The sequence below is a fragment of the Rhineura floridana genome, chromosome 16 (assembly GCF_030035675.1).
Source record: "Rhineura floridana isolate rRhiFlo1 chromosome 16, rRhiFlo1.hap2, whole genome shotgun sequence".
NCBI lineage: Eukaryota > Metazoa > Chordata > Lepidosauria > Squamata > Rhineuridae > Rhineura > Rhineura floridana.
In genome coordinates, this window is record NC_084495.1 from 2,175,042 (window position 1) to 2,187,106 (window position 12,065).

At 46.6% G+C, this 12,065-nt stretch overlaps 1 protein-coding gene across 1 annotated transcript in view; it reads left to right on the top strand.

The window, feature by feature from the left end:
• The first annotated feature begins 1,470 nt into the window (after window positions 1-1,470).
• Window positions 1,471-12,065, top strand: part of STARD8 (StAR related lipid transfer domain containing 8) — a 170,164-nt gene continuing 159,569 nt past the window's right edge. Inside the window, exon 1 of the mRNA XM_061598408.1 lies at window positions 1,471-1,668. Within this exon, the coding sequence (XP_061454392.1) occupies window positions 1,624-1,668 (45 nt within the window). The 5' untranslated portion in view covers window positions 1,471-1,623. The remainder of the gene's footprint in view (window positions 1,669-12,065) is intronic.

The following is a 12,065-nucleotide window of genomic DNA, read 5'->3' on the forward strand; positions in this document are numbered from 1 at the left end:
CTTTACTCAGCGCATAGTTAAACTATGGAATTTGCTCCCACAAGATGCAGTAATGGCCACCAGCTTGGACGGCTTTAAAAGAAGATTAGACAAATTCATGGAGGACAGGGCTATCAATGGCTACTAGCCATGATGGCTGTGCTCTGCCACCCTAGTCAGAGGCAGCATGCTTCTGAAAACCAGTTGCCGGAAGCCTCAGGAGGGGAGAGTGTTCTTGCACTCGGGTCCTGCTTGCGGGCTTCCCCCAGGCACCTGGTTGGCCACTGTGAGAACAGGATGCTGGACTAGATGGGCCACTGGCCTGATCCAGCAGGCTCTTCTTATGTTCTTATGTTCTTAAGTTGAGATCGACTTGAAGGTATCCATGTTGTTGTTCCAGGAATTATTTTACAGCAGCAATGCTATCTAATATCTATCACAATATTACTTTTGTATGTGAGAATCAGTCCGGACTATCTGGGGAATTTTCACACATGAAAGTGGCAAATTGTTGTGATCTCCATTCAGGAGATGCAGCTTCTCTTGTTAATATGATTTGCCTCCTCCCACTGTAGTCTGGGGAAAGATGCTCCCCAGATGCTGCAATGGGGATTTTGATTTGTTACCACATTTATATCCCACCTTTCCTCCAAGGAGATTGAGGTGGAGTATCTCATTCTCCCCTCCCCATTGTATCCTCACAACAACCCTATGAGGTAGACTGGGCTGAGAGGCAGCCGTTTGTTTGAAGCAGAGCATGCGTATTCAAAGGTGAAAAAAAAAAAAACAGGAGTGAGCAGCTTCAGGGATACCGGAGGTTGAAAAGTGCTGAAAGATGGGCCCCGTGGCCCTGGGACTTGCAAACCAGCCGACTGTTAGGGGGGGTACAGTTGTGGCCCACTACTCTTTAGGGGATCTGTTCTAAAGGTGGCCGGCGGAGGAAACCAGACAAGATTGCAGGACAAGTGTGAATCCCCGCTGCTTCCTTCAGCTGAATTTAAAAACTGCATTCTTGCCCATTCAAAGCAGTCTTTTGAGTTGTTTGCATGTGTTCAGAGGTCCACAGATCTGGCTTGGATTAGTAGCTCTGGAATGCAACCGGAGCAAGGAGAGGTGGGAAGCGCTTTGCTGTCAAGGCAGACCATAGCTGGGCTTCGATTTCAGATGCCGCCCTTGTGAATCCGGTGCCTCGGTAGGAGGAATTCTCTTTGCTCGCGAGTTCTGTTTTCCTCTCCCTCCCTCCCTCCGTCCCCCCCCCCCGCTTGTCTCACAGCAGCCTGAATGGTGCATTTAAAGAAAGAGGAAGGAAAGCCTGAAGTATTTTTTAGAACTGGCAACGCTCGGGGAATTTCAATTGGCATCCCAGGCCTATTTCTAGCCAACTGAATAACAGTGCAGGGTTTGAATCTCAGGACCCTCCTCCTCCTCCTCCTCTCTTCCTCCCTCCCTCCTCTTTTTTCTTCTGTACAGTCACTGGAGTCAGTGGCTGTTCCATCTCCTCCTCTGTCCGGGAGCAGACGGTTGCGGCCGGGCAGGCATTCATGGGTCTGATGGGGAGAGCCTTACCTGGGGCTGGAGATGCCCCTAGACCATAGCTGGCTGCTGGCCCCTGTTCACCTCTAGAGTGCAACGTCTCACCCCATCATGCCATGGCTGGATTTTGTCTGGGCTTGCTTCAAAAGATCAAAAGTAAGGATCTTTCCATTCAGAATTTCTGTAAGCTTTTGTCTGTAGGTCCCTCATGCTTTCAGAGGTGATAAACGGGCACTATTGTCAGGGGCCAGACGCCTTGAGCCCCATCTCCCCTCTCTGCTTCATGTTGCATTAATTTATTCAGCAAATATTTTCCTGCTCTGACCCGCCTCTGTTGTGTTAAACTAACCAGAAGCTAGCTAGCTAGCTTCTTTTCTTAAATATAGTTAACAGCATGATGATGATGATGATGATAAAATAATTCCTACATGTATTTGATTTTAAGATTTTCAAACATTTCAAAATAAAAACACTCTATGCTATAGAGGTTTTACAGCAGTCCTGTGCATGTTTACTTAGAAGTTCAACAGGAGTGACTCCCATGTAAGCGTGCATATGACTAGGACTTCATCCTGGGATGGGTTCTTACCAGATTGCTGCAGCTCGGATGCATTCCACAAAGTTTGCTGTCAGAAAAAGTAGGGTTTTTGTTTTGTTTTGGGGGTGATGGAAGGATGGGAGCAGCCTCCGTTGAATGTTGCATTTCCCTGCACTTTCCTGCAGCAGAGGCACAAGAGAGTTAACTTCTGGTGTCTAGAAGAGGAACCTGGATTATTCCCAATGTGCATGTTACATACTATGGGGGTTGTTTTGGGGGGAGGGAAGAAGCTTACACCCTAAATCTCCCCAAAAGATAAACTGCAGGCAAAAGAAAGGCAGTGTTTTTGCCATAAAAGTTATGGGGTGCAGAAAATAGGTCCAGCTGGAGGGTAGGAATGGAGGGTAGGAGGCACTGACTGCAGTGGGTGCCACCATGGCTTCAGCCAAGTGCCCTAGAATCATAGAATCATAGAGTTGGAAGGGGCCTTGTAGGCCATCGAGTCCAACCCCCTGCTCACAGCAGGAAATCCATAGCTAGAGCATCTCCCGCAGATAGCTGTCCAGCCTCTGCTTGAAGACATCCAGCAAAGGGGATCCCACCACCTCCCTAGGCAGTCAGTTCCATTGCCGAACCGCCCTTACTGTCAAGAAGTTCCTTCTAATGTCCAATCTGAATCTACGCTCCTGCAACTTAAAACCATTAGACCTAGTCCTACCCTCTGGGGCAGCAGAGAACAAATCTGTACCCTCCTCTATGTGACAGCCCTTCAGGTACTTAAAGAGTGCAATCATGTCACCCCTCAGCCTTCTCTTCACCAGACTGAACATGCCAAGTTCCTTCAACCTTTCCTCATAAGACTTGTTCTCCATACTGGCTATCATCCTCGTCGCCCTCTTCTGAACCCGCTGCAACTTGTCTATATCTTTCTTAAAATGAGGCGCCCAGAACTGAACGCAGTATTCCAGATGAGGCCTGACCAATGCAGAATATAGTGGGACAATTACTTCCCTCGACCTGGAAACTATAGCTCTGTTTATGCAGCCCAAATCCGCATTTGCCTTTTTTGCCGCAGCATCACACTGCTGGGTCATGTTCAACTTGCGATCCACTACAATTCCAAGGTCCTTCTCACACGCACTACTGCTAAGCTGGGTATTTCCCATCCTGTAACCGTGCATTTTGTTTTTGTGGCCTAAATGCAGAATCCTGCATTTGTCTTTATTGAATGTCATTTTATTAATTTCAGCCCAATTTCCTAGTCTATCCAGGTCCCTTTGGATTTTATTCCTGTCTCCCATTGTGTTAGCTATCCCTCCCAGTTTCGTATCATCCGCAAACTTCATAAGGCTTCCCTCCACCCCGTCATCTAAGTCATTGATAAAAATGTTGAAGAGTATCGGCCCCAGGACAGAACCCTGTGGCACTCCACTCGAAACCTCCTTCCAGTCCGAAGCAGAGCCAGCGACGACCACTCTTTGAGTACGGTTTTCCAACCAGTTGTGAATCCACCTGACAGTATTTCCATGTAGTCCGCATTTGACCAGTTTGCTAATCAAAAGGTCGTGGGGGACTTTGTCAAACGCTTTGCTGAAATCTAGATAGATGACATCTACAGCATCTCCACCATCTACTAAGCTAGTGACCCGATCAAAAAAAGAGCTCAGGTCTGCTTGCGGGTTTCCCGTGGGCAACTGGTTGGCCACTGTGAGAACAGGATGCTGGACTAGATGGCCACTGGCCTGATCCAGCAGGTTCTCTTTACATTCTTAATTTGAACTGAGTTCCTTGTATATTATTATTAGATACAGTGCTCATACACTAAGCTTTAATTCCCAAACCTGTATGCCCAGCCTGTGTGAACAGAGTTCTATGAACATGTGCAGAGTACCTTTTCTGCATTATTGAGTAACCACAGCCACCACACACTTGCATCATCACTAGGGAGAAGGCATTCCCAGCCACTGGGTAGGATTTCTAGGTAAGCTTGAACTTCAGTACACAACTTGTTAAAAAAAACAAGTGGAGTTTTCAACTTTGCCACAGAGACCCCTCTCTTCCCCGCTACAAGCGTGCCAAAAGGCATTTCCAGCTGCTGCTTTAAAAAAATCAGAAGTTGTACAGTTGTGTTACTCAGTTGCTGTGGTGGATCCCAGTGATTAGTCTTAGGGAGCAGTTTGGTGGTGGGAATATCATTTCTATGTAAGCACTTGAAAAAAGCATGAGATTGCTGAAGAGGAGATTTTCTCCAAGGGTTGTGCATCTATTGATAAATGCATTGTCTCTCACAAGTGTCATCATCTATTGTCTACTGTGGCCCTCCAGATCCAGATGTTGTTGAGTTTCAACTCCCATGAACCACAGCAGACATGGCCATGGTCAGGGATGATGGGAGTTGAAGTCCAGCAACATCTGGGAGGCAACAGCAGCTTTCCAACCCCTGTTCTACTGCCTACATCTTCACTAGTGGCAGCAAGCAAGAGAGCTCCGTTCTCCACGGCCAGTGTCAAGGGTCAGGCGTGACTGGGCAGCTACCAAGAGATCACACCCTAGCAGGAGGAGGGAAGGAGATACCTTGGGGGTGCCGGGTCTGTAATGCAAGATGCAATAACAGCAGGCCCGACCTACAGCTGTCTGGCCTGTGCTTAACCCAGCGGCGTCACTAGTGGGAGTGCAGGGGGGGTGCGGACCTCCGGTGCGCACCCTCCCAGGGGCATGGACGAGGTAGCTGGGCTTGCGTGCGCGGGGCACGCGCCGGAAGGGCACCCAGCCGGAGAAGGCCTGGGAACGCTGGTACGCCTCCCTCGTCCCGCCGACGCTGCTCCCAGTCTCGCCCGCCCGCCCGCCTCTGAGGAGGAGTTGGAGCAGCCTTGCTGGGCAATGGCGTGGGGTGGGGCGGCTCTGGGTGTCACGTCCCTCATGGTGACACCCGGGTGCAGGCCGCACCCTCCGCACCCTGGTTGTGACGCCCCTGGCTTAACCACCTCCAGAAGAGGAGAACCCCCCCCACCTCCCAAGGCAGTCTGTTCCACTGGTGAACAGCTCTAACCGTTAGGAAGTCTCTCCTGATGCTGATGGTCTCTCAATCAGTTTTCTACCTGTGCCCTGTTGTAGCAATTGTAATGAGTTGTGCTAGATGCTGTATGATTTTTAATTATGTTTTTATTGCTTCTTTTATAAAAGCAATACAATGCAATTGAAAAACAATATGAATATTTAATACAAACATGCTGTGGTCCACCTGAATGAAGCGTGTGAATCACTGCTAGCGCACAGATCATATTTATGGGAACACCAGTCCTAACGTTTAACCAAAAATCTGCTTCCCTGCAATTTCGACCCATTGGAATGGGGCCTATACCCTAGAGCCACAGAGAGCAAGTCTCATCCATCTTCTGCATGACAGCCCTTCAGATAGCTGAAGGTTGCGATCATGTCTTCCCTGAATCTTCCCGTCACCAGGCAAAACATAACCAGCACTCCCAACCTATCCTCACAAGACTCTGTTTTCAGATCCCTCACCATTCTAGTCACTCACCTCTGGACATTTCCTTCTTAAAATGTGGCACCTCAAACTGGACACAAGACTCCAGATGTGACCTGACCTTTGGCCTGGAAATTATCTCCAGTTAATGCAGCCTAGAGATAATATCCAGGCCAAAGGTCAGCCTAGTGAGAGCCAGTGTGGTGTAGTGGTTAAGGTGTTGGACTACGACCTGGGAGACCAGGGTTCGAATCCCCACACAGCCATGAAGCTGACTGGGTGACCTTGGGCCAGTCACTGCCTCTCAGCCTCATGAAAACCCTATTCATAGGGTCGCCATATCGGAATCGACTTGAAGGCAGTACGTTTACATTTAACGTAAATATAAGGATCCCGTGGCTAGATAGACTAAAGAAAAAAGGAGCCCAAGAAGCGTGGGAGTTCATGAAGAACGTATTACAAAAAGCACAATCGCAAACAATTCCAAAGAGGAAGAAAAACGGAAGACATCGGAAAAAGCCAATGTGGCTGCACGGTGGTGGAGGAGGTAAAAGTAAAAAAGAGCATGTATAAAGAATGGAAGGAAGGACGCATCACCAAGGAAGAGTACTGACGAACGGCTCGGGCTTGCAGGAATTGTGTATGGAAAGCTAAAACCCAGAATGAGCTGAGGCTGGTGAGGGAAGCGAGGAACAACAAAAAGGGGTTTTTCAGATATGTTCAAAGCAAGAGAAAGACCAAGGAAACGGTGGGTCTGCTGCTCAATGAGGATGGCAAAATGTTGACAGATAACGAGGAAAAAGCAGAACTGCTCAACACCTATTTTGCCTCCGTTTTCTCCCAAAAAGGGAACAGTGTGCAACCTTGCATCAGTAGCAATCTCAGTAAGGGGTCGGGACTGCAGTTCGAGATTGATAAGGAGATAGTCAGGAAATACCTAGTTAACCTAAATGAGTTCAAATCTCCAGGGCCTGATGAACTGCATCCCAGAGTATTGAAGGAACTTGCTGATGTACTCTTGGAACCTCTTGCCATCATCTTTGAGAAATCCTGGAGAACGGGAGAGGTGCCGGAGGATTGGAGATGAGCAAATGTCGTCCCACTCTTTAAAAAGGGTAAAAAAGAAGATCCGGGGAATTACAGGCTGGTCAGTCTGACTTCAATACCGGGAAAGATATTAGAACGGATAATAAAAGAGTCCATTGGCAACTATCTAGATGACAATGCTGTGATTAGTAGGAGCCAGCATGGGTTTGTCAAGAAAAAATCCTGTCAAACAAATCTCATCTCTTTTTTTGATCGGGTCACTAGCTTAGTAGATGGTGGAAATGCTGTAGATGTCATCTATCTAGATTTCAGCAAGGCGTTTGACAAAGTCCCCCACGACCTTTTGATTAGCAAACTAGTCAAATGCGGACTACATGGAAATACTGTCAGGTGGATTCACAACTGGTTGGAAAACCGTACTCAAAGAGTGGTTGTCGCTGGCTCTGCTTCGGACTGGAAGGAGGTCTCGAGTGGAGTGCCACAGGGTTCTGTCCTGGGGCCGATACTCTTCAACATTTTTATCAATGACTTAGATGATGGGGTGGAGGGAAGCTTTATGAAGTTTGCGGATGATACAAAACTGGGAGGGATAGCTAACACAATGGGAGACAGGAATAAAATCCAAAGGGACCTGGATAGACTAGAAAATTGGGCTGAAATTAATAAAATGACATTCAATAAAGACAAATGCAAGATTCTGCATTTAGGCCACAAAAACAAAATGCACGGGTACAGGATGGGAAATACCCGGCTTAGCAGTAGTGCGTGTGAGAAGGACCTTGGAATTGTAGTGGATCGCAAGTTGAACATGACCCAGCAGTGTGATGCTGCGGCAAAAAAGGCAAATGCGGATTTGGGCTGCATAAACAGAGCTATAGTTTCCAGGTCGAGGGAAGTAATAGTTCCACTATATTCTGCATTGGTCAGGCCTCATCTGGAATACTGCGTTCAGTTCTGGGCGCCTCATTTTAAGAAAGATAGAGACAAGTTAGAGCGGGTTCAGAAGAGGGCGACGAGGATGATAGCTGGTATGGAGAACAAGTCTTATGAGGAAAGGTTGAAGGAACTTGGCATGTTCAGTCTGGTGAAGAGAAGGCTGAGGGGTGACATGATTGCACTCTTTAAGTACCTGAAGGGCTGTCACATAGAGGAGGGTACAGATTTGTTCTCTGCTGCCCCAGAGGGTAGGACTAGGTCTAATGGTTTTAAGTTGCAGGAGCGTAGATTCAGATTGGACATTAGAAGGAACTTCTTGACAGTAAGGGCGGTTCGGCAATGGAACCGACTGCCTATGGAGGTGGTGGGATCCCCTTCGCTGGATGTCTTCAAGCAGAGGCTGGACAGCTATCTGCAGGAGATGCTCTAGCTGTGGATTTCCTGCTGTGAGCAGGGGGTTGGACTCGATGGCCTACAAGGCCCCTTCCAACTCTGTGATTCTAATGCAGCCTAAGATTGCATTTGCTCATTTAGCAGCTGCATCATGCTGCTGGCTTTTGTTCAGCTTGTGATCCACCCAGACATCGAAATTCTTTGCATGTGTAGCGCTGCCAAACCAGGTTGCCCTACCCCCACATTTTCTACTTACACATTTTACTTTATTATTACTTTATTTTTTGCATTTAAATGCAGGAGTTTACATTTGTTTCTGTTGAATTTCGTCTTGTTGGTTTCAATATTTGTTCCAGCTTGTCCAGCTTGTCTTAATTCTCTCTTGTGTGGCGTTAGCTGATACTTCCAGCTTCATTTCATCTTCAGTTCAATAAATATCCCCAATTTCTTTTGCCCAAGTCATTTATAAAAATGTAGAACAAAGCCCTGTGGCGCTCTGCTCAAGGCGTCTCTCCAGGCTGGCCCAAAGGCATTAATGAAGATTCATTGGATATGGTTGCTCAACTGGTGGTGGATCTACTTTAGGGTCCTCCAGCCTACATTTTATCACCTTCAGTTGCTGAGGAGCATAATAAATGTGGGGAGATTGGTGCTGGGGGGATCTAACTCATGGTCCAGCCTGAGCTCTGTGTTGCTTGTTGCCTATTTCTGATGTAGGGGAGATTCTTGTGTTTGCTTCTGTGCATGAAATGCAAATACTCCGTTCCCATCCCTGATATGAAGATTCTCTGAATGTAATAAACTCAGGCTACAATTCTAGGCACATTCAGTTGGCCCACTGAAATTAGGGGACTTTTGAGTAGACATGGGTGGGATCTGGCTGTATTTGCATGATGCCCAGGTCACTTGTTTGGCCTCCGCGACAATAGGAAGCTATCTTTTTTTTCTCCTACAGCAAAGCCCAGTTTTCCTTTACTTCTTTCAAGGGAAAAAAATAAACGATTTCTGGATAGTTCCTGGTAATTTGGAGGCTGCCTGTGATTCTTCCTGCCCTTTAGTAACATTTCTATAGAAAGAATCCTCCCATCCAAATCTCACCTGTTGCACACCTGTATGTATTGAGGAGACTAAAAATAAATATGTCCTTAGTAGACAGTTCCTGGTCACTGATGGACCAGGCATTCTTCACGTGGTTCTTTTATGGCAGGAGGAGACTTGGATATCCTCTCACTCCCTGCCCCCATAAGATGGTTGGTGATTCTTCCAGGACAGAGCCACCATTTCAGATATTTGGAGGGTGGGTAGGCTGAGCAGCAGGGGGGGGGGAGGACAGAGTCAGAGGTTTGGAGGGTCAGCATCTTTGTCCAAAAGCTGGGGACAACAGCAGAAAGGTTGGACCAATGGGGCACAGGCCATAAATCTCCCCCTCCAAGTGTTTTTGAGTGGATACTTCCTGCAGGGTGGGGTGGAGTGGGGATTGAACTGGAAGGTGATTTGGTTTACTGGGTAGGATATTAATTTGGGGAAATAAATTAATTTAAAATTACTTTATCTAGATGTGAACTAGGGGAGTAATGAATCGGGTAAATGAATGGGAATTGAACTGATATAGAGCAGGATCTGTTGAGAAACTAATTGGGGGTAAATGAATTAAAGAGGAACTGATCTGGGGTAATTGAAAAAATTATGTGGGGTGATTTGTATTGGAAATTAGTTGGCCTTCTATGTTGCTTAAATTCTTAAATTCTATAAATACCAATAAGCATATGCAAATTTGTGTCTGTGCGTCCAGGCTCCAAATCTTTAGTGCTTAGCAACACTGCTGGACATTGGCATGGTTTTGACCTGCTTAAATGGCCAGTATCCCTGTTCTAAAGCCCATGGCCTCACAGTTCTAAAAGAAAAGGGAGGGGAGGAGGGACTAGAACAGGAGAGGAGTATTTGCAGAAGGAAAATGTAAAGAAAACCTCATATGTGACATGCATGAAGTATCAAGGTGTTCAGTGTTATAAGGGACGGCTCTTATTTTTACAGCTCACACCTATGTCCTGGAATGTGATGGTTCCACAGAAAATAATGTCCCTTCCTGCAGAAAATTAAGAGTTTCATTGTGAACTTTCCCAACATACAATGCCTTCTTGGTGTTCCTTTGGGTTAGAAATGTTATTCACTAATAGGCAAAAAACCTTGCGGTTTAAGAACGTACCTATAGTCCACAGATATTTTAAAAAGCAGGGAAATTGGGCAGCTATAGTGAATGCACCAGAGGAGCAGGAGACCTGACCTCCTCTCTGAGATATTGTTGCTATTGTTATGTGTCTTCAAGTGGATTACAACTTATGGTGCCCCTATGAATCAGCAACCTCCAATAGCATCTGCTATACAACTTGGGTTGGTCTTTCACAGTTCAATCCACTTCCTGTGTAGCTTGGAAGAATTTGGTAATTTGTGCCTTTTTTGAAATGAATTTATGGGAAGCATCAGAATGGCATGGGTGTATTTTCAATTTAACATTGTGGAATGCAAAAAATCCATGCTGGCTATAATATACAGCCACTCTCATGGCTGTATATTCTTGTGATTAGGCCCTAAAGCAAGGGAACCTCAGCCTGGGGCGCTCTGTGGCTCCCAAGCATTTTTTTTAGCCTCCTGAAGGACCCCACAAACTTTGGTGGTGGAAACAAAAAGGAAAAAAAAACAAAGTAGACATGGTGCTGGGATGGGTGGATTTTTAAACCTCTCTACCTAGCCCAGGACCATGGTGGAGATTGCAAATTGCTGCCCTCTCACTTGCGGTCATCAGATCCACCATTTGATGAATGGGGAGGGGCAATGACCCCCCTCAGTTGACCTGCACAGACCCGGTGGATTCTCCCCCTCGAATATTCCTTTGACTATATTGTTATTTTACTGATTTTACTCACAGTTCAGCGCTCTTCTGCTCTCTGCCACCCCCCTCCACTTGAATAATCCAAGTTCCAAGCAGGGAGAAGCAAGCCAAGCCTATAATAGCCGGTAATAGTGGAGGAGGAGGAGGATGCGAAGCCACTTTCCCTTCAAAATATTGTTAGTTTCTTTCAAAATATTGATAATTCCTTTCAAAATATCAATTAATATTGATTTTTTTGGGAGGAGAAAAAATCAGACCGATAAAAGCAGTGGATAGCGGACAAAGAACAAACTCAAATCAATACTGCCTTTTAGGTCAATGGAATGTTTCAAAGCGGCACCGGCCAATGGATCCCATCCCTACCCTCCTCTTAGTTGCAAGCAGCAGCTGAAGGAAGCAGCACCTCAGTTCTGTCCTTCACAGGGGCCCCTGCAGATAGTCAAGAGAGTAGGCAGATGGTGAAATAAAGGGACTGATGCCTCCACTAACCTCATCTACCTTTAACATCCCTTCCCTGTGATAACAGGGGGATAAATCTTTAAACACTCATATAGAAGGATGTTTGGGGGGAGGTTCCGGATGGTAGAATACACTGTACAGGGTTGGGGTGGGGGGCTTTAGGAAGTTTGAAGGGGAAAACGGGGGAGGTAATTATTCCTGGTTTTAGACTGCAGCAATATCACAGATTCCACTGTGAGAACATTGGCCCTGGGATAAGGGTGCCGCTTTGGGTGTGAAAGGGTGTGGTTGCCTCTTAAGAACATAAGAACATAAGAAGAGCCTGCTGGATCAGGCCAGTGGCCCATCTAGTCCAGCATCCTGTTCTCACAGTGGCCAACCAGGTGCCTGGGGGAAGCCCGCAAGCAGGACCCGAGTGCAAGAACACTCTCCCCTCCTGAGGCTTCCGGCAACTGGTTTTCAGAAGCATTCTGCCTCTGACGGGTGGCACAGCACAGCCATCACGGCTAGTAGCCATTGATAGTCCTGTCCTCCATGAATTTGTCTAATCTTCTTTTAAAGCCGTCCAAGCTGGTGGCCATTACTGCATCTTGTGGGAGCAAATTCCATAGTTTAACTATGCGCTGAGTAAAGAAGTACTTCCTTTTGTCTGTCCTGAATCTTCCAACATTCAGCTTCTTTGAATGTCCACGAGTTCTAGTATTATGAGAGAGGGAGAAGAACTTTTCTCTATCCACTTTCTCAATGCCATGCATAATTTTATACACTTCTATCATGTCTCCTCTGACCCGCCTTTTCTCTAAACT